General features: G+C 35.8%; 2 protein-coding genes across 2 annotated transcripts; both read right to left on the reverse strand.

Annotated features, from left to right (window-relative positions):
• Positions 1–1769: 1769 nt before the first annotated feature.
• Positions 1770–5302, reverse strand: LOC115926511 (putative defense protein 2). The gene is made up of 3 exons (XM_030991284.1): positions 5297–5302; positions 5098–5248; positions 1770–2011 (listed from the first exon to the last, which is right to left on the reverse strand). Exons 1-3 carry the CDS (start codon positions 5300–5302, stop codon positions 1770–1772), a joined length of 399 nt encoding a protein of 132 aa, XP_030847144.1.
• Positions 5303–12434: 7132 nt separating this feature from the next.
• On the reverse strand, positions 12435–25710 carry LOC100892133 (neurogenic locus notch homolog protein 1). Its single transcript, XM_030992370.1, has 13 exons — positions 25619–25710; positions 23861–24125; positions 22971–23214; positions 22227–22288; positions 21364–21480; positions 20262–20378; positions 19863–19982; positions 18083–18199; positions 17289–17408; positions 15424–15543; positions 14443–14559; positions 13293–13412; positions 12435–12680 (listed from the first exon to the last, which is right to left on the reverse strand). The coding sequence occupies exons 2-13, from the start codon at positions 24099–24101 to the stop codon at positions 12559–12561; spliced, it is 1617 nt and encodes a 538-aa protein (XP_030848230.1). The 5' UTR covers positions 24102–24125; positions 25619–25710; the 3' UTR covers positions 12435–12558.
• Between the last annotated feature and the right edge of the window lie 538 nt (positions 25711–26248).

Genomic DNA, 26248 nt, shown 5'->3' on the forward strand with positions numbered 1-26248 from the left:
ATTTCTGCGAATTGTGGTTTTAAATTCAGGACGTAAAATATGACTTACGTTGAATATTGCTTGTCCTCTCTGCAACCCAAAAGACTGGCCGTGTCTGGACAAATGTTGCCCTAAAAGTGCAGATGAAAAAAAGAAAACAAACCATCTCTTGTAAAAAATATAAGATCACAACCGTCATCTCCATTAAGAAGTAAATGAAGGGTGTCAATAATTCTCCATATTATCTTACTTATATTCTTAAAGTGAAAATGTGTTAAATTTCCATGAACAAGATTATAAATACATTAATGATTCAAATAATAGAACTACACTACAATACAAGGAAAATAGTCATTCCAATGTACTACTGTTTATTTATGAAGCGAGTGATATTTTGATATTGTATTTTAATGGAAGTTTCATTGATCTTAAAAACTAACTTTATTGTCATTATTGCAAAGGTGAAACTTTGATTGGACGAGGTTAAACAAATTCAATACTTGGAAACATTCGAAGTAATGATTATTATCTATTACAAAATGCTTAAATACAGCCCCGGCATAGCACCTGAAAAGCTTCCGATTGCTGCTGAGTTGTCTGACGTCACATGTTGAACATGATTTGCACCAGCACACGATTGTCCCATGACATATCTCATACATTTTCAGCGCCTGTTTTGTCATCTTCTCTTCAGTTATTTCATTTACTTTACTACCGTCAGGCTAAATGTTTAATCTATTGCCTCACTCTAAACCCGCGCAATTTATTTTTTTAATAAAAAATGCAGCGATAAAAAATAAAGGAATCCGTGGCTTGTAAATATAATAAGACGCTATTGTATTTTCAGCTGCATACACCACGGTTTGTTTGGAGTTTCAAGAGGGAACAAATGCCTTCCATGCTACCATTCCGGGGGGGGGGGTGAATTTGAAAGTGTGGTTTCTTTGATTGTTCATTAATCCTCATCATGTGTATTTACAAACAAAATAATTTAGTTATCAGAATGGGGTCATATCCCTTTTCAATGGTGTAAAATTCCATCATATTTAAAGACACTAAACTCATTAAAATTTTAAAAATAATAGCATTGCAAATATGTTCATTCTTTATGGGATGTCGCCTGCTTGGGCAGGATTGGTTCATATTGTGACGGCATATTTCGGTATTTTTCTGCCGAATCTCTCGCATATCTTAGATGCTATGGATGTGGTTTTATTTGTATTTTTATAAATTATCCGATATGTAGTTAACCTAAAACTTGTACGATGGCGATCTGTTAGCTTCCCAGTTTCTAGGGATACGTTATTTGCCAGATATGTGATATTCTGTGAACCGGCACTTTAAGGCCCTTTACCGTACCGCGCCTTGTCGAAAGAGGGCGTCACTTTTAGATATTTTTGATTAGAAATATGTTGGTCGTATGTCAAATTACCTGGCAAAAATTGCCCCGCGGTCTAACTCTTGCACTAATACTTCACTCACACCTCCAAACCTACTACTCCACCCCTCCTCCAAACCGACGGGATCTTGGATACGGAGTAATTCCATGTTTTGTTCGGTCTGTTGTCGGTTTGGTTTCGACCTCATTTCGACCTATATACTTTCCAAAAGAAAACACAAGGAAACTCCAAAGGCCTTGCACGTCACATTTTGAAATGTTCGAACATGACACGGATATATTAGTTACGTAATCGCAACATGAGTTCTACGAGGCATGACAAAGGGTAATGGAATTGCCCTTGAGTTGAGTTTACGAAAGTCTTGGAGCAAGCATTGCATTATAGGTCTACTTACGTCACATAGATATCATCTCCGTTGTCATCAGGAGGTGTCCAGTTCAATTGAAAAGTAGCCGGTTTGTCGTCGTTATTAGTATGCGTTACTGCCGAATTAGCACCGTTACATGCCAGCGTTTGAAAACCCGTGGTGCCCTCTAACGACCATGTACCGATGATTTCATCGGTGCCAGTGAGACGAGCTTGCAACAGAATACCCTTCAAAGCTGGGGTGTTGGCGTTCCTCGAAATTGTGACTGAAAAGAAAACAATACCGATGCAGTTATTTTTAAAGCTGATAATTTTTTTCTTCATTTTGTCAGTTTAGTGAAAAAGATGCACACAATACAATTCATCTCAAAACACTCAGCTTGGTGTAATGCAGCATGATGCATGAATTATACAGAGTGTCTAAAAATAAAGGGAAACCGGCAGAAACTTTTTTTTTACGGTAAGCTCATTCATTTCTTTTCGCATGACGAGTCATACGGAAGTTTTTCTTTCCATTTTAAATTATTACGTTTACCACTCTAAAAAATCACTCAAACTTGCAATTTGTGCGTGGAAATAAAATGGTGCTTGTACAAATTTCCATTTTTTTAATAAAATCATGCCTGAATAATGAATGACAAGTAGTGCATTTAATGAAAGAAGAAAAACCTAGCTTTTTAAAAATATATATCTCATTAAGGAAATCATTAGTTATGATACAAAATATCTGCCATGCAATCCGGTTTGCTTTTTTTTCTGGGACGCCCTGTACTGCCAGGTCTTACATTATGTTTGTGTCTTTGAACGATGAAGTATCAACGTTGTAGATAATTGGACCACAATTAAACATTTGTAAAAAGTTCAAGAATGACTTTTGCTTTAGGTCAAGGTGAAGCCGGGGTGATAATAAGATTGCGAGGCCCTCAGGAAGAACAGTATTAATAATGATGAGGCTACCCTGGATACACAAAGACATATTCTTACTACATGTATTATGATTATTATTATTATCATTGTTATTATTATTATTTTCATTATTATTATTATTAATAAAAGTTAATTTGTGAGCCTTCCCACCGATCTTGTTTCCTTGTGGAATGTTAACTTTTATAGTTATATGGCATATCCCGATAAAATGATTATTCTTGAGGTGCTCCCATTTTTATCAAATAAAACCAGCTCACAGACATTCTACAATCCTAGACCGAAGTTTGACATCACATGTTTTTTTAGTCCCATGTACCCATATTTGGTTTCAAGTGGTTTCGTTGTTTAATTGTGATTTCCTGCTCGATTTAGTCAATACATTTTCTATGATATTTGATGATTTGTAAACCTCACAACACATTTATTCTCCTCTACAACTCAATTAAACATTTAAAAATATCGTCTTGAATAGGCCAGAGAGTACGGCTACATGAATTCTCCAAACTCCATCACAAAAAGGAATATTTGCTTTACATAGTACGATCTATTGAAATCCAGGAGGTTGTATTTCTTTATGAAACAAATACATTCGTGGTACGCCACAAAGCGTGTAAAAACACTCCGTTCACAAAGACGCACGAGACGCAATTTGAATGGCAAAAGTTGGTGTGGTGTGTGCGTGATAGATACTGAACAAATATGCATTAAGAGTAATACTATTATGGGTTATTTGCTTTCCATAATGCGATATATCGAAATCCTAGTGGTTGTATTTCTGTCTAAAAGACAAACATTCATGATACGCGACGAGGCGTGTAAAAACACTCCGTTCACATAGACGCTCGAGACGCAATTTAAATGGCAAAAGTTGATGTGGTGTGTGCGTGATATATACTGAACAGATATGCATTAAAGGTATTACAAAGTTTTGGTATGGGGTCATGAAAAAGGTTCAAATTAACATATTGGAATCATATGGGTTCCTACAATATTCATTGATCGTTGTCGCGGTTGAAATGGAGTCTAAAGTTATGAAATTATAAATAATAAACTCGTTATGTTGTATAGCTCCCTCTCAAGGTCAAGATATTAATTTAGCTATGAAACAATGTTTTTCGACTAAAATCGACCGATTAGCTATTCCCGTTTGGAAATTTTATATCACAACTACATATTCTGAGATTTTCATGGTCGCAGCTAGCATTGTACGGCCATAGGCACTATTCGAAATTTATCAAAATTTACCGGGAGCACCGGTAAATTGTTATAATTCAATTTTTCTCGAAAACAGAAGTGTTTTAGGGGCTAATTTTGTTACTGCTTATAATACATCCACAGGGGCATCCAAATATATACAAATTGTAAAGATTCATTATCCACCCAATTTTCAAAATTTCCCAAAACTTTACTTATACTGTTATGGACTATTTACTTTCCATAATGCGATCTATCGAATTCCAGGTAGTTGTATGTCTGTATGTGTGGTGTGTTCGTGATATAAACTGAACAGACATGCATAAATAGTAACACTAATGATGTTCATGAAACAAATAATATCTCCTCATATATTTAATAATTTATTACTAAGCAGACTAATTATCGAAGCTGCGTGTTTATTCACCTTGATTTTTTTGATTTTTTTTATTCATGATAACTTCAAATTGGTTAAAAACAGTCTCTTTCGTTTCCACAACAGTTTATTTCTCTGATCGTCATCTCTCTTCTCCTGTAATTTTGGGAATATCCAAGGTATTTCGTCAATAAGTGTCCCATTATTCACCCATACGTAGGTGTTCTGAATATCAATTGTCATCATATTGATGGTCCACTGGTTGCTTACCTACAAGATATGTACTTGCTTTCTTAGCAGTCAGTTAACAAAAATCAGTATTATCGTTGTCGTCATCATCATCGTTATCAACGGCGTTGTTATTTGGTCTGATTTGAGCTCTAGTATAGCATTTAAATCAATATAATGATCAGATATACAAATCTATCTCACTGGCCACCTCTCTATAAAGACCACCTGTATGTAGTGGCCATGTATTTTGTATCCCTTGAGAAAGAAATTGGGTCACAAAACCTGTTTAGAAAGACCACTTAACTAATTGACTTCGGTGGCCTCAATAGACATGTTTGACTGTACTAAGGTTTTAGAAGTGGTGGGTAATACGTATGGGACAAAGAGGCATGAATTTTTCCTTTAAAGCCCGTCTGTAATAGTTTAGCCAGGAGGAATTGCACCTCCCACCATGGTCACCAATAGGTGATTATCTCATCAAATCAGCTCACAATTAACCTAAGAAAAAGGAGATCATGGGAGACCAATGGTCACCGATTAGGCATTGCTTGCTATATAGAGGGCGCAAGTAGCTTTAAGTAGTGCAGCGGAGCTTTAAAGTGACGTGAGGCAGAGTGAACTTACCATTCATCTGCTGTCCTGGTTGGTAGAATGCAGGACTCACGGAGATGGTGTAGGGACTGACTGACGTCTGAGAACTGAATCCATGACCCGGTGTCATATCACCGCAGGCCGATGTAGGAGCCCCCGATGGGTACGCGTTGCTGTTTTGAACCTGACATACGACGAACAAGGAAAATGATAGAAGTGTCATCACATTTACCGCCATCTTTATCGTCTTGCTCTACCCTCCAATATAGGTACACCAGTAATCTGAATATTACTTCCTCGTAGACTCCAGTATAAGTTTGTAATGATTTTTCCTGTATGAATCTCAAGTCAATCTTCCTGTATAAGGCTTAGACTATAACCAAGACCAGTTTGATAAATCTATCCCAGGCGCTATAAGAATCTTCCTTGAGTGTTCCACAAATTAATCCAGAGTTTTTTTAAAGAGTCCACCAGGAAGTTCAAGTCAAGGCTAGAATTTACTCGTCCTCTGCCAAAATAGTGTTGGTTATTTCCATTGCGTTTGCAAATGCATAGATGTACACTCTTTTATGCTTGAGCGTTCATACCGAACTGAACTAAGCTATTGGATCGGCCTGGCACGGAACTCTTTTTTTTTCTTTCTCAACCCTTATGTATTGTCTGCTTCATATTTTTGGCATTGGTCATATTTTTTTCAGAGATGAATAAACTGTAGATAGTATGCGATGTGCCCGATAGAGCGAAAAACACGGTGACCACATTGTACAACTGCCTACAGTGTATATATTACCAATGAAAACTCCTGGCAGCATTATGCAGTATAATGAAAAATGGAAAGAGATAATAGACAATGGTATTTGTACACAAACCGAGCAGTTTGATAGCTACCCCATGTTTAATATTAATTAGTCGAACAATATATTTGTAATTCCATTTGGAAGCTGAACATAGGTTAAGCCTCGGTCACAAATGCCATTTAATACGAACTGCTATGAACGCCGTAAGAACGATTTTCTGACAATGGAAATTCGGGAAGACAATGGAAAAACAGGGAGATACGAGGATCCGTTGTTTCTGCCTGAATTGGGTTCTTCAAAAAAGCACGGTCATGAATAGAGCCTTATAGGTAATATTGGGGTTGCAGCCCACGAGACCGCTAGCCCACTATACCGACAGTCCGTTTGATAACTTTTCTGAGGGTTCATCCAAGTTGTCAGAAGGGCTAGTATTAATCGACCGGTGGTTGACATGACAAGCAGGCCACAGACCGACATATTAATCTCATGGGCCTTCTGACAACAGTTTTTGCAGGCAGGGGCGAATCCAGCCGGCGGCAAGAGGGGGGGGCCAAATCTTGAGAAAATATTTAGCGGCGAATCAGCCACCGGTGAACGGCAAATGATCGGGGGGGGGGGAGGGTAGTAAGAGCACATGTGTGCATGATTGAAATAAATAGAGAGAGAGAGAGAGAGAGATAGAGAGAACCACCATCATTATGCAATGGTTCAGGGTTTGTGTAATGTACATTTGAAACCATTTCTTAGCGTCTCAACCCTAAAAAAATAGCGAAACTGTTTTTGAGGAAAAGCATTATACTGAACTGTTGTTCATCATCATCATCATCATCATCATACTAATACTGATAAGGGCTATAGACAATGTGGTATCGGCACAGTTAGATCGGGTATATTTATAGAGGTATTCTAAATTACATTCTGATAATCAATATTTTGTTCTGTATTCATATTATATACACATAATACAACTGATCTTTATTAATTCTTAACGTGACATATCTTCTTCTCCCCCTGCGAACAAAGGTTATTTAATGAAAGGATCATGCGACAAATGATCATTGTGATTCAAATTGATGCAAAGATTTTTTTTTTGAATAAGCAATGCTTTTCACAAGAATCTTCTTTGTAAAAACGTTTTTTTTTTTTTTTTTTTTTTTTTTTTTTTGGGGGGGGGGGTGGTTTTTCTTGTATGAATCTCAAGTCAATCTTCGTGGAGCAACGCCTGTATAAGGCTTAGACTATAACCACGCCCAGTTTGATAAATCTATCCCAGGCGCTATAAGAATCTTCCTTGAGTGTTCCACAAATTAATCCAGAGTTTTTTGAAAGAGTCCACCAGGAAGTTCAAGTTAAGGCTAGAATTTACTCGTCCTCTGCCAAAATAGTGTTAGTTATTTCCATTGCGTTCGCCAATGCATAGATGTACACTCTTTTATGCTTGAGCGTTCATACCGAACTGAACTAAGCTATTGGATCGGCCTGGCACGGAACTCTTTTTTTTCTTTCTCAACCCTTATGTATTGTCTGCTTCAGATTTTTGGCATTGGTCATAATTTTTTCAGTGTTGAATAAACTGTAGATAGTATGCGGATGTGCCCGATAGAGCGAGAAACACGATGACCACATTGTACAATTGCCTACAGTGTATATATTACCAATGGAAACTCCTGGCAGCATTATGCAATATAATGAAAAATGGAAAGAGATAATAGACAATGGTTTTTGTACACAAACCGAGCAGTTTGATAGCTACCCCATGTTTAATATTAATTAGTCGAACAATATATTTGTAATTCCATTTGGAAGCTGAACATAGGTTAAGCCTCGGTCACAAATGCCATTTAATACGAACTGCTACGAACGCCGTAAGAACGATTTTCTGACAATGGAAATTCGGGAAGACATTATGGAAAAACAGGGAGATACGAGGATCCGTTGTTTCTGCCTGAATTGGGTTCTTCAAAAAAGCACGGTCATGAATAGAGCCTTATAGGTAATATTGGGGTTGCAGCCCACGAGACCGCTAGCCCACTATACCGACAGTCCGTTTGATAACTTTTCTGAGGGTTCATCCAAGTTGTCAGAAGGGCTAGTATTAATCGACCGGTGGTTGACATGACAAGCAGGCCACGGACCGACATATTACTCTCATGGGCCTTTTGACAACAGTTGTTGCAGGCAGGGGCGGATCCAGCCGGCGGCAAGAGGGGGGGGGGCCAAATCTTGAGAAAATATTTAGAATATTTATTTTCTTGAATTAATTTTTCTACGGTGGTTTCGCTTTATCATCCATTAAGAAAATTATCTTTTGTTGTAGAAAGGCTGGAAGGGGGTGCAGACATTTGCTAAAAAAGCAGCACCTTCATTCGGGGTGCATACTTGCCCCGTAGAGGGAGCAGATGTGCGCCCTTAGGTGTACACGTCAAGCCCGCCTGCGTCATTGTTTAACCTAGGCAAGCCATCCTGTTATTTATTCAAAACGACTTTACAAGAGGTCACAACCAATTCGACTTTTATTATTTTTTGCTTTGCCTCACTATTTATAAAGGCAAAACTAGGAAAGAATAATTACTGGGTGTCGAGCCCACTACTCTAAATGATCGTATGCTGACCTTACCGATTGAGCCAACGATGGGTTGATGAAAGATGGGGTTGCATGATTAGTATAACCCTAACCCTAACCCCGACAGAGATTGATAGTCTGTATAGAAGATGTCCTGACTTCAATCTGTTTCAAATGATATTGAGCCCATTGCATTTTGTATGATTATATTATGAAAAAGAGAAAGACATTTTTATCTTTGAACATGTTTAATCTAGTTTTTCGAATATCGACACAAGCTTGAGGATATTTTATCACTAAGCCTTAAACAGACTACGCCGGGTGCATATTGCGCACCCTCCAATTTCTCGCACCCATAAGGGTGCCAATTTACGCCGCTTGTCAGATACTGCACCCTAAAAATAGCAGATCAGCACCCTCTGACAAATACGCATAGGTGGGTGAAAAATATGCACCCCAATTGCACTCTTATTTCTTAGTGTATGATCACATAATTATTTTAGTTTCGACGCTACCATTCTTAAATTGAACTAGAACCTTTTGGGCGTACTTGCAACGCATTTTTTACAAAACTGAATGTACCTACCACCTACCCTCTATTATGAATAGAACTTGAATAAATAAATCTTACAAAAGGCTATCACCTATGATCAAGATTATCCCCCATTATTAAATACAAAACCAACAATTCATAAAAATGAACAATGATGGCCGGTGAGGGTGAAAATTGGTACACACACACGTGCGCGCACACACATTCATTTTATTGAATAGATAGGCTTAGATGTGGGCAATGGCGTAGGGTTTTGTGTGGTGGTCGTGGTCGTGGTCGTGGTCGTGGCGGTGATTGTGACATTACAGACAGAAGGGTGTGTACAGACATTGATATGGAGGCTCTTACTATTTCTTTAAATGAAGTACAACATAACAATGGCATTAATGCAGGGGTATGAAAGGGGTCGTAGCCTCTTCTTTCATTTCACCTTTCCCCTTTTCCACCCTTTTTTTCTCTCTCTCTCTCTCGCTCTCTCTCGCTCTTCGTTTTGAAATTTAATTTGGGGACGTATTCCCCAATCCTTGTCCCGTGGCTACGCCCCTGAATGTTCGTAAGACAAGAGATTCAAGATTCAAGATTCAAGATTCAAGATTCAAGATAGTGGCTTAAACGCAGCCTTACATTATATCCATAAATTAAAGTGAAAACGGTGTCGAACTGTGTTTTATTTTAAACAAAGTTTTGTAAACATAGTGGCACCTGACCCTGAAGTCTCAAATGTCTCAGAACCAATGCCAGAAATCATGTTGACCTCTTCTTGAAGATTTGACTGTTTTGATAATAAAAATAATTTTCGGAATTTTTCTGTACTTTTGTTGGAAAAACATAGTAATCCAGCACAATGTAGGGGCCATCCCTCCGTCTACCTTTTATAAGGGTGTCTTTATGATTGTAAATTTATATTTTTTGTTATTTTTTAATTGACAAAAAATAAATACAATGCAATAAAATACACGATTTCGTCTCTTTTTGCGTTTGAGAACTGATGAGCAAAATAGCGATTTTCAATTGCACTTTGGCCGCTCTCCCAATTCCTCACTCGTTTCATTGTTGTCAAATGGCTTTGGGATCGGCGGCTCATGAATACACTAATCGCTAGCTTTCTTCTGTTATCAAACTTGTTTTGATCGGTTGTACATGTATATTGTTGTCGGAATTTACCCATTCAGATAATAGAATTATACCTGCCCGATGAAGCCCGTGATGCACTCTACACTGTGTGGGAGTATACATGTAGTTGTGGACTTGCGTTCATCTTCTTTTATGAGACAAATCCAAGCAAACGTTTCTATATGAAAATTCGATAATAGTCTCTATGTAAAATGCTGAAATAATATTGTCAATCGTTACCCCGTGGCTACGCCCCTGAGAGTTCGTTAGACGAGACAGTAGCTTAAACGTAATCTTACACTTTATTCATAAAGTAAAGTGAAAAGGGGGTCGAACTGTGTTTTTGTTTGTAACAAAGTTTTGTAAACACACTGGCACCTGACCCTGATAAAAAGAAGTCTCAAATGTCTCAGAACCAATGCCAGACACCATGTTGACCTCTTCTTGAAAATTAATGTTTTTGATAGAATATGCAGAGACTAGATATAGAGACATGATGGTTGCAATGTGTGGAAACATATAATGTACACAAGAATATAAAGATAAGCCACTATTAAAACTGAGAACTTGCTTTAAATTTTTTTAAAACTAAAAATCAAATGTTAATCAAAATGATACGAGAAGATTAAAAATACTTTTGTTCATCTATTTCCTTTTTTAAAAACCATATGCTGTCTTTCTGCTCAATATAGCTATTCGTATATCTTATGTTTAAAATATGCTAATATACTTATCCCTACTTGTTTTTGTTTCACAGATACAAATAAAATGACTGCTCACTTTTGTTCGCAAATAACTTTATTTTAGAGAGGAGAATTCACCAAATATTACAAGCATGAGGCTAACAATTATGGTCAAGATTTAATTATACATAAAATGAAATAAACTTACTTCAAGAAATACCATACATTCAGAGAAGATATACTAAATAAAATGAAACAACAAATGTTTTTTTAACCAAGACGTTTTACAATTGGATTTGAAATCTTTAAGTGTAATGGTAAAGCAATTACCTAGGTATTATTTGAGTGTACATTCACGAATGAAAACATAGTTCATTAGACTACTGAAAAAATTAGATATTGGAATCGGAAGATTAAAAAAGAGAAGACTAACAGCTTGAAGGGTAGGATACTGACCTTGTCATTAACGTGTTTAAAATGGGATAGGGACTGTCTGGATGATAGAAGGATCGTTGACTTGATTTCGAATATAAACCATTTTTTATTGTCAGGTTTTAGAATCATCCAAATAATAACAAATTGACTATTATAACAGGTATTTAGCTCACAATTTACAACAATACAAATCGCTATTACATAGATATTAGAATATGCAACTGACTGATCACGTGGGATTCAAATATGGTCCAGCGTTGATTAACTTATATATATGTATTTGCAATTCTTGTGGGATTTTCTGATCCCCTAAACTATCCTAATAATATTAGGAAAAGCATTTATTTCAAAGATGATGTTTTTTCCAAATCAAAATAAGGCCTCGTACGTGCTCAGCTTATATTCCAAAGAGGAAAGGTTATAATGTACGCTCTGAACACACACTTACAATGTACAGGTAGTAGAATCGAGTAAGCATCACCATTCAAATTTGGCTACATCTGAAAATAACATATACCGTAATATAATGATTAATTAAACAAGTGATGTAATATCACACTAGTGACTCATAGGAATTAACAACCACAGCGACCGGTGCGTCTTAGGTTACAAGCATAGGTCCTCAAATTAATTTGATTTCATTGAAATTTCAATATGCATGTACAAATTCAATTTAAATAAATTTGAATTATCTAAACACATTGAGAGTATAGGGTATTTGTAATATTTACAGTAGCAAGACAGCATGCAACAAACACATCATTTACATACAGAGCGAGCTGTCGTATGTCCGTGTTTATTTGCATGTGGTCAGAAACTAAAGATAACACAATCCTCGACGGACTAGGACTTTATTTGGGAAATTCTTAAGAACTTCTTATGTACTCAGCTAATGAATCCGTTCATTCGGCTTTGTATGATACGATTATCCCTTTGTTATAAACAATTAAAAGCGATATTCAGATATCGTTTGTTTAGAGCCATAAGGCAATATTAAACTCATATAATTATATATGGAGATAAACGCCCTTCTCGCTCATTACAGCTGATATGGTATCTAAACGGGTTTCTCCATAAAACACCACACATGGCGCCTAATTAGTTTCTAAAACTACCCTTTGATGCCCCACTGCACTACTTATAGCTACTTGCGCCCTCTATATAGCAAACAATGCCTAATCGGTGACCTTTGGTCCCCATGGTCCCCTTTTTCTTATGTTAATTGAGAGCTGATTTGATGAGATAACCACCGACCAGTGACCATGCAGGGAGGTCTAATCCCTCCTGGCCAAACTGGTGCAGAGGGGCCTCAAATTACCCTTTGTCACTTTTCATAAGTTATTGCTTTAATTACATAGTCATAAAATTGATGAGGAAAACGCAAATTGCGGTTGCCACAATGAATATGTTGTGGGTTAGTTTCGGTCCATCTCCAGGCGTTGTTGGCACAGAAGCTGGAGTGGTTGCAAGGGCTGTAAAAAAGATTCAAAGGATGAACATTTATGCAATGGCGTATCCAGGAATGATAAACATGGGGGCGTATTGTGAATTCAGATCGTTACTTGGTACTCCCCTTACATATAAGCAAAGAAGCAAAATGTATTTCCTAATCATATACCGTCAGGGGATAGGGGATCCGGCATTTCCTCCGGCGACAAAGAGAACAAATAATGGTCAGGGTTGCGATTGGTTCTTAGGTTAAGTTTATACCTTGGATTATGGTAACGGTTAGGAATACCAGGGTTGAAGTTATGAACTCAGTTAGTATAGGGACTTGACTATGGATTAATTTTCGCAGGAGATTGTGTAGTAAAAAAAATCTGTCACTACTGCCCTTTGGGAAATGAGAATATTATCTCTTAAACGAACAACAAAAATATGTATTACAAGTTAATTATATAATGAACATATATCACTATAACAAAACAAACATTAGAGGCGAATTGCCATAATGTTTTACTGAAGTTTGCAAACACTGCAAGTGTTAATTATTTGGTCCCGACAAGACTGTCGTGGGATCCGAAAGTTCCCTTGCTTCGATTTTTCTCGAAAGTATATGTGATTACAAATTAATTATATCTTACATGTTTCACAGAGAGTCCCAGTATGATCGGCTGGACAGGTACACGTGTAGGCCGTTTCACCAACAGCACCATTACATGTGGCACCATTCTCACAAGAGTTCGCAACACATGGGCTGACAGCTAGGAAATACAACAAGCAAAGGTCAAAGAATATTTAAATTCTTGTAAAGATGATAATTTATCATGGGAGCTTTCTCACTTTTTGTATATCAGTATCAAAGAATATCAAAGTAGAAAGTTCATCTTAAAAGCATCGCCGCCATATTCGAGATATCACGAGAAAATGTTACCCTATAAATACATGTACAAAGATCACTCAGGTTTAGTAGGCAATGGGTTAAATCTATAAAACCATGGACCGACGTCTCACTGTCGCCTCTGCGAATGTACACGATACAGACCGAGCTTCAAATCTAATCTGGTTTGTTTCATAACATTGGTTTTGTACCAAGCTCAGTTGTATTTACCTTAAGGTAGTATGATGATGATAATAATATTAATAATAATATTAATAATGATAATAATAGTAATATTAATTACAATAATAATATTAAAGACAATAATTATAATAATAATAATAATAATAATGAAACATTTTCTACACGGGGAAGGCTCAACATTCAGCATCAAGGCTATTCTTTCTGAGGGCCTTGTGATTATTATTACAAAAATAATTGCCAGGTACCCATTTAAACCCGGAGAGATTGGCAATAATGTAGATGAATGTCTTGCCATAGGACTTTAGCGCCGGTTTCGAGCCCTCAACCCTAGGATTAAGAGCCAAGTCAAATAAAGCACTACACCACGACAATTCCTCAAAGTCGACTGCTATTAACCTGTGTTTATTTATAGCAACAGTAAAGTGCAAGCAAAGAGTAGACAAAAATTACCATATCGCAATAGGGAAAGCGTAATAACTACATGTATATTACTGCCTTTGTGTGTTTTGGAAACGAGCCGCAAAATTAACACACACAATGTATTTTATTACTCTAAAATAATTTTTTTTATAAATATTTATCGATCTTTACTATACCCATTGCCTTCTGGAACCGGGTAGCCCCTGTATTAAGCATATGGCAATGAATGAATTCAATAGTCAACGGGTTAACACATTCGAATTACATATATTTCTTAACAACAAACATACCTGTTTCACAGACAAGCCCAGTATATCCCAACGGACAGTCACACGTGTAATCATTCTCTTGGTTGATGCCGATACACGTTCCTCCATTGGTGCAGGGGTTCGAGTGACAAGCGACGGCTTTTCAAGATGATCAAGGAAACATAGATAATAAATGAAATGCAGTAACATCCATAAAATAGGCGGGTACATCAATAATAGTTTTAATGTCTTTATAATCTAACCGTTTTGGATTTAATTTATAAAAATTAATTAATCGAGTTGACTTGTACTTTTTTCAATAAGCGTACAAGTTACAGTGATCAATTATTGCTGAATCAAGGGTACATTTCAAATATTGTTTAAACATAATATCTAAATGCCCATACTAAAACGAATTGTTATAAATATATTCCATGAATTATAAAAAGAAGGAAAATTGAAATTTTAATTGATTCTGAAACTATAAAGCATTCCATTAAACGTTACTTTCTTAGGGGGGGCGAAATGTTGGGCATGTTGATTAACATAACCGGTCCCATAACTATGAGCGATAATGGTCGCTCATAATGAAACGATGACCACAAAATGATAATGGCGATTTTGTGAGCAATATTTATTGGATTTAGGCTAAATATCACAGCTTTTTATAGTTATAGTTATAATTATAGTTATGGGTATGGTCGACCCTATAGTACAAAGAAATTCTGAAAAGTACATTGTATAAAGCCCAAGAATGTATACACAATAAAGAAAGTCAAATATTCAAAAGGAATTGTTTCAATAATTCTAAAATCCTCTTCCAAGAAGGTAGACCTCTGACTTACATCGGGATTCCATATATTCAATATGCATTTACCCAAAGTTCTCTTTAATAATGATAGATTGATATTCGGTCTCATAGTGTTATGGTCACGTTGTAAAACTATTGTTTTTTAATTTGAATTTATTAACAACAACACATTGTTATTGGGAATGTTTCTTAAGCATTACTTTTAATTGTACCTTCATCACATGTAGATCCCTTGAAGCCAGTATCGCCACATGCGCACGAAAATGCTGTGTTTTGCTCAACATTCGTACACGCTCCTCCATTTAAGCAGGGAGTCGAATCGCATGGGTTATCTGAAGATTAAAGAACACAAATAAACGTTTATTGAGCCAAAGTGATGGTTCGGGAAAGAATGTGGTCGCAAAGTCATGTAGGCTTTCAGAGTGTGGACTGTGAAAGCAATAATACTGATAATGATGATGATGATGATGATTGTGACTGCCAAACAAACCAAAACTTGTGAAGAGCGCCACCTTCTGGCAAAGTTTAGACACTCTAGATAAAAAAAAAAAAAAAAAAAAAAAAAAAGAACTGACGATATGAACCCGGGAAACCGACTGATCTTTCAACCTTTTTCTGTCAAGAAAACTGGTCTATTTACTCGAACACTTTACGTGGGAATGGTCGCAGGAGAAAGCTTTTGAATTAATGGAGAATGTATCGGTGAGAAGAAAGCAGAATTAAAGTTTGATTTAGACAGATTATAACCAGTTTTTATCGATTGACCTGTCGAACTCCAGTGTACGTGTACGGTGTACCTGAACATTTATTTATTTAGTTTTATTTAAAAACAGGGTAGTCTTTTCAGTGCTAAAGGCCTGCTTTACAAAAGAGCCCTGTACATACACGATTAGTAAGTTTAACGTGACAATTTGTTAATTATACCTGATACACATGAGAACTTATTACGAGGTGAATGACCTTTGCGACATGTTGTGAATGTTATGGGAGCGAGGTATAGAGGACAGAGAAGCGTATGAAGCAAGTCACGGCAGTTATGTCTTTGAGCAAGACCTTTCATCTATATCGATCCTTTCCACCTTCCACCCAGGTGATAAATGGGTAGCCGGTAGGACCTATTATTACCATAATTAGTTGTTACTGTTTGAAAAATGCTTCAAACGTTAAAATGTTGTAATAAAGGCTATCAAGGGCCTAATTTCATAAAGACTGATACTTTGTAAGACAGTGGTACTCACTGGACTTTTTGGATGGAAATATGTTAATATCTTGATGCTCAAACCATGTTGTCGGAAAAAGTAAAATTACCAAGCGAGCTTTGAGAAGAAAAGTACTACAAGCCTTTAAAATATTAATTTTTATTCGGTTAGTCGTTGATTTGGTTATTATGGAGTACATATCATCCCTATTTTCACGAAGTGACGGTAGTGAGGACAATCGTCACGCAAATTGAATGCGATTTTCCTCACTACCGTCACTTCGTGAAAATAGGAACGATATATGGTGAAGCTATTTGATTCTAAATGTTCCTGAAATTATCTTAAAAGGTTACATTCTCTTTCCAATGGTGTCCGATGAGGTAAGAAGTGGATAAGTAACAAAGAGGGAAGATTTAACAAAATTAAATATGTATCAATACCACTATTCCCAGACTTAAGCCTAGAGTAATATCCCCCTTGGACAACTTCCCCGTAAGAAAATTACAAAGCCGGATAAGTATGCCATGACAATAACTTTAATTACCGAAGGACAAGTACCAACTGTGTAATTAAATAAGGAGGTGCTTGTTCGAGGAAATTTGTCCGGATGTATGTCCTGGGGCTTAAGTCCAAGGGAAAGTTCTCCAGGTTATGATTTCAGAGAGAGGTTGTCTTAGCATTTGAAATTATTATTCTCTCTTTTGTTTTTTTGTTATCATTATTATTATTATTATTATCATTATCATTATTATTATTATTATTATCATTATCATTATTATTAATTGTATTATTATTATCATTATTATCATAATCAATACTAACATTATCAACATCAAAATCATCATCATCATCATCATCATCGTCGTCCTATTTTTTACCTTGAAGTTCACACATGGTGCCGGTGAAGCCGGGCGGACAGGAGCAGACGAATTCCGATTCTTGATTTACATTCTCGCACGTCCCTTCATGTTGACATGGATTAGACTCACATGGAAATACTGGCAAAGACAATACAAATTGATACCGTGTTTTTGTTGTCATATTTTGACAAAGAAAAATTGCTCTAATAATACCAGATGCCGCAATATATTTTTTTTGTGCAAAACACAAGAAGTGTACATGTATTTCCAAAATATCTAACAAGCAAGAACAAACGTTTCAACTATGGACTTTTTCGGAGGGGAGGGGTGGTGGAGTTTACAGAACTTCGTGTCCATTTGGCAAGTGGGTGTGAGCAGCCTTTTGAACTGTAAGTTCTGCAAGTGTTTATAAGCCTCAAAATTGAAATCATCATCATTACATCATCATTACTCTCCGCCTCTGTATAGCTTTTCGACTCTCATCTCTTTTGCCAACCCTTATTGTGACCTTTTTATATTCAAACCCTCATCTATTCTTACTCGGGTTACCATGCCTTCAGGCCTCTAGGCCTTTTTTTTTTAGATATGCCGCACAACATATTTGTATTGTAGAAAATCCTATCATTTACCCCCTCCCCCAATACTTATCTTACCAATATTCAGTATTGCAGTACTTGAGAGTTGCATGCATTTAATTTGTGATGTTTTATACCATCAGATTCATATCAACGTAATATCTATACAATGTTTTTTATCATGGTTAGTGAAATTAAATGAAACGGAATCATTACAATATTTAATATCATTCTCACCAAAGTGATGACACGTCAGACCAGCTCTGAGCGGTGGACAGGTACACGTGAACCCATCACCAGTCTCTTGGCATGTGCCGCCACTCTGGCAAGGGTCAGAAGTGCAGGGATTGCTATCTAAATAAACAATAACAACAACAAATTAACAAAATAACAATATGTTTAATAATAACAATATTCATAATGATGATAACAATGAATAATAATAATGTATTATCAATAATTGTAAAAATTATGATGATAATAATAATACTCATAATAATAACTTCAATTATGATATTAATAATATCAATAATGATAACAATAACAATAATAATAATAATATTAGTACCAATATTAATGTTAAGAATAAAGATAATAATCTTGATGATGATAATGATAAAAATGATAGTAATAATGATTATGATAATGGGAATGATAATAAAACCAGTTAGGTGTATAAGCCGCCTTTTCCAGAGAATGCTACCAACCGTGTGAAGATAATCATTATTACCACATGACAGGTACCAAGAGGGTATAGAAGGTGATTGTACAAGCGTAGATGACGAGATAAAATTGTAATTGAAATGATTATTATAATTATTGTTACTATCATCATTGTTTTCATTGATGTTATTATTATTATGGTTAGTGTAATTATTATTAATATTATCATCAGCTTTACCTTGAAGTTCACACATGGTGCCTGTGAAGCCAGGCGGACAGGAGCAGACGAATTCCGAATATTGATTGACATTCTCGCACGTCCCTTCATGTTGACACGGATCAGAATTGCATGGAAATACTGGCAAAGACATTGACACAAAAAAAATACATTTTTTGAAGTATTTTGTAAAAATAGTGCTTAAATAATATTGGATCCAGCAATACGTTTCTTCGTGCAAAACACACGATGTGTACATGTATTTCAACAAGTTCGAGCAAGCAAGAAAAAAAAAGTGTTTGAACTTTTTACAATTGTTTTTGTTATCATCGTTTGTGAAGAAAAGAAATGACATGAAACGAAATAAAATCATCATAGTCATCGTCATAGTCATTACAGTTATGTAATATCATTCTCACCAATGAGATGACAGGTTGGACCAGCGTAGGGAGGAGGACAGTTACACGTGAATCCTCCACCAGTCTGTTGACATGTGCCACCACTCAGACAAGGGTTAGAATCGCAAGGGTTTACGTCTAAATAAACAACAACAACAACAACAAATTATAAGTATGATAATGCCAACGAGGACAATAACAATGAACCAACAAAAAGTACGTTTAATAATAACAATAATCATAATGATGACAATAATGAATAATAATACTTTATTATCGATAATTTTAAAAAATCGTAATGATAATATTAATCATTGTCATGATAATATATATCCATTTATGTATTAATAATATCAATAATGATAACAATAATAATAATAATAATAATATTAGTACTAATATTAATGATGAGAATAATGATAATAATCTTGATGATGATAATGATAAAAATGATAGTAATAATGATTATGATAATGGGAAGTGATAATAACACCAGTTGGGTGTAAAAGCCGCCTTTTCCAGAGAAAGCTACCAACCGTGTAAAGATAATCATAAATTACCAAATGACAGGTACCAAGAGGGTAATTGAGTAAGGAGGTGATTGTACGAGCGTAGATGACGAGATAAAATTGTAATTGAAATGATTATTATAATTATTGTTACTATCATCATTGTTTTAATTGATGTTATTATTATTATGGTAACTGTTTATCATTATTAATATTATCATCAACTTTACCTTGAAGTTCACACATGGTGCCTGTGTAGCCAGGCGGACAGGAGCAGACGAATTCCGAATCTTGATTAACATTGTCGCACGTTCCGCCATTTTCACATGGATCAGAATTGCATGGAAATACTGGAAAAGACATTGACAAAAAAATACATTTTTTGAAGTATTTTGTAAAAATAGTGCTTAAATAATATTGGATCCAGCAATATGTTTCTTCGTGCAAAACACAAGATGTGTACATGTATTTCAAAAAGTTCGAGCAAGCAAGAAAAAAAAAAGTGTTTGAACTTTTTACAATTGTTTTTGTTATCATCGTTTGTGAAATAAAGACTAAATGACATGAAACGAAATAAAATCATCATAGTCATCGTCAAAGTCATTACAATTATGTAATATCATTCTCACCAATGAGATGACAGGTTGGACCAGCGTAGGGAGGAGGACAGTTACACGTGAATCCTACACCAGTCTGTTGACATGTGCCACCACTCAGACAAGGGTTAGAATCGCAGGGGTTTACGTCTAAATAAACAACAACAACAACAAAAACAAATTATAAGTATGATAATGCCAACGAGGACAATAACAATGAACCAACAAATAGTACGTTTAATAATAACAATAATCATAATGATGACAATAATGAATAATAATACTGTATTATCAATAATTTAAAAAATCGTAATGATAATATTAATAATTGTCATGATAATATATATCCATTTATGTATTAATAATATCAATAATGATAACAATAACAATAATAATAATAATATTAGTACCAATATTAATGATGAGAATAATGATAATAATCTTGATGATGATAATGATAAAAATGATAGTAATAATGATTATGATAATGGGAAGTGATAATAACACCAGTAGGGTGTATAAGCCGCCTTTTCCAGAGAAAGCTACCAACCGTGTAAAGATAATCATAAATTACCAAATGACAGGTACCAAGAGGGTAATTGAGTAAGGAGGTGAGTGTACGAGCGTAGATGACGAGATAAAATTGTAATTGAAATGATTATTATAATTATTGTTACTATCATCATTGTTTTAATTGATGTTATTATTATTATGGTTACTGTTTATCATTATTAATATTATCATCAACTTTACCTTGAAGTTCACACATGGTGCCCGTGTAGCCAGGCGGACAGGAGCAGACGAATTCCGAATCTTGATTAACATTGTGGCACGTTCCGCCATTTTCACATGGATCAGAATTGCATGGAAATACTGGAAAAGACATTGACAAAAAAATACATTTTTTGAAGTATTTTGTAAAAATAGTGCTTAAATAATATTGGATCCAGCAATATGTTTCTTCGTGCAAAACACAAGATATGTAAATGTATTTCAAAAAGTTCAAGCAAGCAAGAAAAACTATTTGAACTTTTTACAATTGTTTTTGTTATCATCATTTGTGAAATAAAAACAAAATGGCATGAAACGAAATAAAATCATTATAGTCATTACAATTATGTAATATCATTCTCACCAATGAGATGACAGGTTGGACCAGCGAAGGGAGAAGGACAGTTACACGTGAATCCTCCACCAGTCTGTTGACATGTGCCACCGCTCAGACAAGGGTTAGAATCGCAGGGGTTTACGTCTAAATAAACAACAACAATACCAACAACAACAACAAATTATAGTAAGAATATTGATAATAATGAGAAGAACTATACTTTAATGATAGCGATTACACTATTCGTATTATAACAATAATATTAATAATAATTATAATCATACACATACAATTGATATAAATGTAATATTATAACAACAATTACAACAACAATAACAATATTAATTACAATAACAATAATAACAATAACAGTTGGATATTAACCGCATATTTCAAAAAATTTGGTCTAAAAGCAAATTTAGATGAATTGTAGGGGTATATTTTGAAGAAGTCTTGTGAAGTACTAAATCCCAGAAATGCATGTAGTTTATTGTACAGGTGTTGGACAACGGATTGAAATGTTTTGAAGCCAACCATATATTTAGGGAGGACAGCTAACCCAGCCACGACCATCGCCCACATGTTGGGGTTCGGTTAGGTTAAAAAACTTTCAAAGTCCTTAAAATTTTAAGATTCTTGACCGAAAATGGTTTTTCAAATTGTGCTTAAAGCCAGGATATTTCATTGAGAGAATAGTAGAATCAAAATTCCTAAATTAGCAACATTACTAAGAAGGAAATGTAAGTGGTAATAATTTAAAGAGTGACACAATATCCCCTAGAAATACCGGTCATGAATATTCACACTACCGGAGACAATTCGTGAATAGGATGCTGGAAATATGCACAATTTTGAATGCTTCTCCAAGTGTGTGAAATAAATCTACTTACTCTGAATGGTAGGTCCTTGGACCTTTACCCAAAATGTTTGATATCTTTGCACAAACGTAGCTCTGTAAAATAAAAACATATACAAATGAAATGAATGGGTCGTATACCAATCCAAAATGCGTTATATATATTTGCCCTTAGATTAAGGAACACAAAAATAAAGATAATATGTTTTCAATATTTTGATGCAAGCTTCTCCCATCTGTTCTTCCTGTCGTATCACTCTCGCTCTTTATTTACTCGTATCACTCTCGCTCTTTATGTACTCGTATCAATTTACATAGAGTTAGCGCCCTTTTGGCTCCTATCAGCTAAATATTTATTATAAAGCCCTACATGTTGTATTAAACAGGACATCCACAATGTATATATAACCCTAAATGGTACATTAACCGGACATTATTTTTTTTTAAATGGTATATTACGAATGCCCTAACTCTTACCCTAACCCTTACCCTAAATTCAAAACAATATAACTAATTAAACTAAGGCCTTTAAGTTTCTACTGGCTGCAAACGAAGGTAGAGGCCAGTAAGTATATTGTTCACATGCCCTGCCAATTACCATGTCCACTTAATGACTCACTTTTCACTACATATGACCGTCTAAAGACGATGTAAGATATATATATATATATATATATATATATATGTATGTAAATATTTATATTGTATGTAAATGTACTTAGATTCCTATTCTTATGATTTTCTAAATATGTAATATTTGTTAATGATTTCAACTCACACGACCTTGACATCAGATATTTTGGTTGCAGGCGCAGTCCACACAAATTCATTTGTCACATCTTTGACGGCACTGTTCCTATGCGTCACCACGTTGTTGCTCGCTCCGTCACATGACCCGGCCTGGAAGTTCGTATCTGAGGCTGCCACATTCCAAGTCCCTACAATGCCATCATTGTCTACTTGCCTCATTTGCAAGAGGATTCCCTTAAAACCAGGAGAACCCGAAGCCGTGGTGATGGACACTGTAATTAGATATGACAGCGTTCATTTTTAGTCCAGCATGCCTTTTGGAATGCCCCCCCCCCACTCCGTAAACGGAGGGATATCATGCGTGTTCCCAAACTCTCCAGCTCGTAACAAAAGAAAAAGGTTTACCCGTATTGACTTTACACACCGGACTTTTGCTGAAAGGGGGGGGGGGGTGCTGAAAAAGTCCCGTATAACAAAATTAAAAGGTCGACCCATATTGACTTTACACACTGAACTTTTGCTGAAAGGGGGGGGGGTCGCTGGGAACACGCATATGCGTACCCTAAATAACACTGAGTGGGGGCGGAGGAATGCAACCATATCATGTGAAAAATTTGTTTTTATGGTAAATTAGTACAACAGATTGTAAGGGAGGAGAGAGAATGAACAGAGAGAGAAAGAGAGAGGGGGAGCGAAAGAGAAAGAGAGAGAGGGAGAGAGAGAGAGAGAGAGAGAGAGACTCGATCCACATGTAGTTGTTATTCTATAATGATGATTATGTTGCAGAAGATTACTCACCTTTGTGTATCACCTTTGTATAGAGTATGTTTAAACCATATGGGGGTATTTGGGGATCATGCTTTCTCCGAACTTACTGTTAAGTGTTAGGTTTCAATGTTTGGTTTGTCCAATGCCTACCTGTGATTTGCTGACTGGCCGAGAAGGTGCTCACATCAGCTGTCATAGTGTAGGGACTAGGACTAATTGAAGGAGGGATATAATGACCAGGGAGCATGCTACTGCATATTTCGGGGTTGCTGGAGACCGGCGCCCCTGATGACCGAGCCTCGGTGATGACATGCCCGTAAGATGCTACTAGCAGAAAAATCAGGGCGAGCCTTACCCATCTCGGGACGAAACATTCACTTCCTCTCATCATTGCGTCGATGATAGTGCCCCTTTTCTATGGAAATAATACAGATAGCTCAATTATTATCTGTATAAATATATTTGACGGTTAGTTTTTAAAACATAATTAAAACATGAACATAATGGTGATTCAATAACACTCAGATACGTCCGCGCTCACTGTTTGGTCTCGTTATAGTATTATATTTATATTCATATTATAGTATTAATGACTGCTTTGAGAGAAATAGTTGTTTTTATACGCTCAAGGGAAGGTTAGAATTGTGCTATTGCCCGAGGCGTGCCGAGGGCAATAGCCCAATTGTAACCTTCCCGAGAGCGTATAAAACAACTATATCTCGAATATTAAAGCAGTCATTAATACTTTTATATGCCGAAAAAAAAAGAGTCAACTTATGACACCACCTTGGCCTTTATCTAGAATTATCTGCACGGTTGTTTTTTATGAGTGTATCTTTGAGTGTAGACTAAAAAATAAAAAAATAAAATAAAAACACTTTTGTCGAAGATGGGATTCGATCTCTTGCGCACCAACGATGATGTGACTAAAATCACGGCCTTTGACCGCTCGGCCATCGCGCACTGATACCAATTCTAGCAGTTTTCTCTGATCTATACATTAAAATGGATTGAAAACGGCTTCGCGTGCTGGATGCTTCGCGGCAGCTCCATTAAACGGGCCCTTCTTTTACAATGCATTGGCACGAACTTAGATCAAGATCTATCGGCAGATGTTGTTTTTGGAACTTTATTTTCGTCTTCATGTCAACAATGCAAGATAAAATTGTCGGTAAGATCGATCGAGATTCAATTGTAATGAAATTACCGACCATTTCATCGCACACGTACGGTATCCTCGATCGCTCAGACCATTTTTTAACATGTCAACCTATGGGTATTTCACCAAGACTGAACTATTTTCCCGGTAACCATGGTAACTGGGATTGTAGAACTATTTTTTAGAACTATTACATGGGTTTGGAATTTTACCGGAAATTTTACAGGAATAGTTAAAGTTTATGAATGCAATTTCGACCAATCAGATGGCTGGATTTCTTAAGTGAGGTATATAACAGACTCTATTTTTGTAACCCCCTCCCCGTCTCTCTCTCTCTCTCTCTCTCTCTTTCTTTCTCTTTCTTTCTCTCTAATATTCATTTCCGTCTATATAAGTCATGTTGAATCCGTCTGATTCTCCTTCTCTCTTTCTGCCATCCATTATCTCTGTTCCCTTATTATATGTCTCTCTATTTATTTGTATTTGATGCAGAAGATATTATTTTTTTATAGAACCATATGAAGTCACATCATACAAAAAGTAATTGGAAAGTGAAAAGCGCTTTACATAATGATTTTAATAACTGGCAAGTTGACTAATTGCTTTCACTGACTCGATTAAGACAGGTAATAATGCAAGCAGAATGTAGCCTCGTCTGCAATAGGCAATAATACAAATCTTGAAGACATTTGTGCAAAAGAGGTGAAACTGGGAGATTTATAAAATAGTAATAAATTGAAAATACGAACCTTTTTCAGATATGTTCCTGCTAATCAATGAAGTGAGGACAAATGAAGAAGAACGTTACTCCCTGTGTGTCAGCGGATGAAATGGTGGTGCAAAATTGATACACGTAGATAGCATGTGTTTTCGTATTTATCATAATCAATAGCTGGATGCGTAATATATGCCTTTTATTAATTCTCTCCTGCTATAATAACAGTGTTGAATATATAGTCTAAGTTCCAGAGTCTTTTCTCTAGCTGTGTTTGATATAATCACCAGAAACAACGGATACAGGAGTAAGAAATGTACTGCGTACCTTATTTCGTACCAATAAGTATTTGTATGTCAAGAAAAACATCATATCCACTTAATTGAATGCGAAAATGTGATATCTTTATTTTTTAAAGACAATATTCCGAATGGAATTAAACTAGCAGTGTGAACGAGAGAACGAGTCATGCATAGCTGCCATGTCTACAAAGATTCTATTGGAACCTGTGAAATATCTCACCCGTTTGCTTGGGCTACCTACGGAGGTCATGGTTGTGATCTACTTTCTGTATCATTATTATTCGGTTTAATTTGTTTCAGACCATTGTGATGGTTCACTTTTTCCTAGAGCTATCTTTTCTCTGAGCTATTGGCTGTCATAT

The sequence above is a fragment of the Strongylocentrotus purpuratus genome, unplaced genomic scaffold (genome assembly GCF_000002235.5).
Source record: "Strongylocentrotus purpuratus isolate Spur 01 unplaced genomic scaffold, Spur_5.0 spur5_scaffold_2, whole genome shotgun sequence".
NCBI classification, from domain to species: domain Eukaryota; kingdom Metazoa; phylum Echinodermata; class Echinoidea; order Camarodonta; family Strongylocentrotidae; genus Strongylocentrotus; species Strongylocentrotus purpuratus.

Bases quoted from the DNA above. Each gene is read 5' to 3' on its own strand.
- LOC115926511 (XM_030991284.1), bottom strand. The intron at 2,012-5,097 runs GTAAGTTCACTC...TTTTCTTTTCAG, and splicing joins ACCAGGACAGCAGATGAATG to TCACAATTTCGAGGAACGCC.
- LOC100892133 (XM_030992370.1), bottom strand. From the start codon at position 24,101: ATGATGAGAGGAAGTGAATGTTTCGTCCCGAGATGGGTAAGGCTCGCC. The intron at 21,481-22,226 runs GTAAGTAGATTT...TTGTTTATTTAG, and splicing joins CCAAGGACCTACCATTCAGA to ACGTAAACCCCTGCGATTCT. The intron at 17,409-18,082 runs GTGAGAATGATA...TGTCTTTGCCAG, and splicing joins TCTGACGTGTCATCACTTTG to TATTTCCATGTGAGTCTAAT.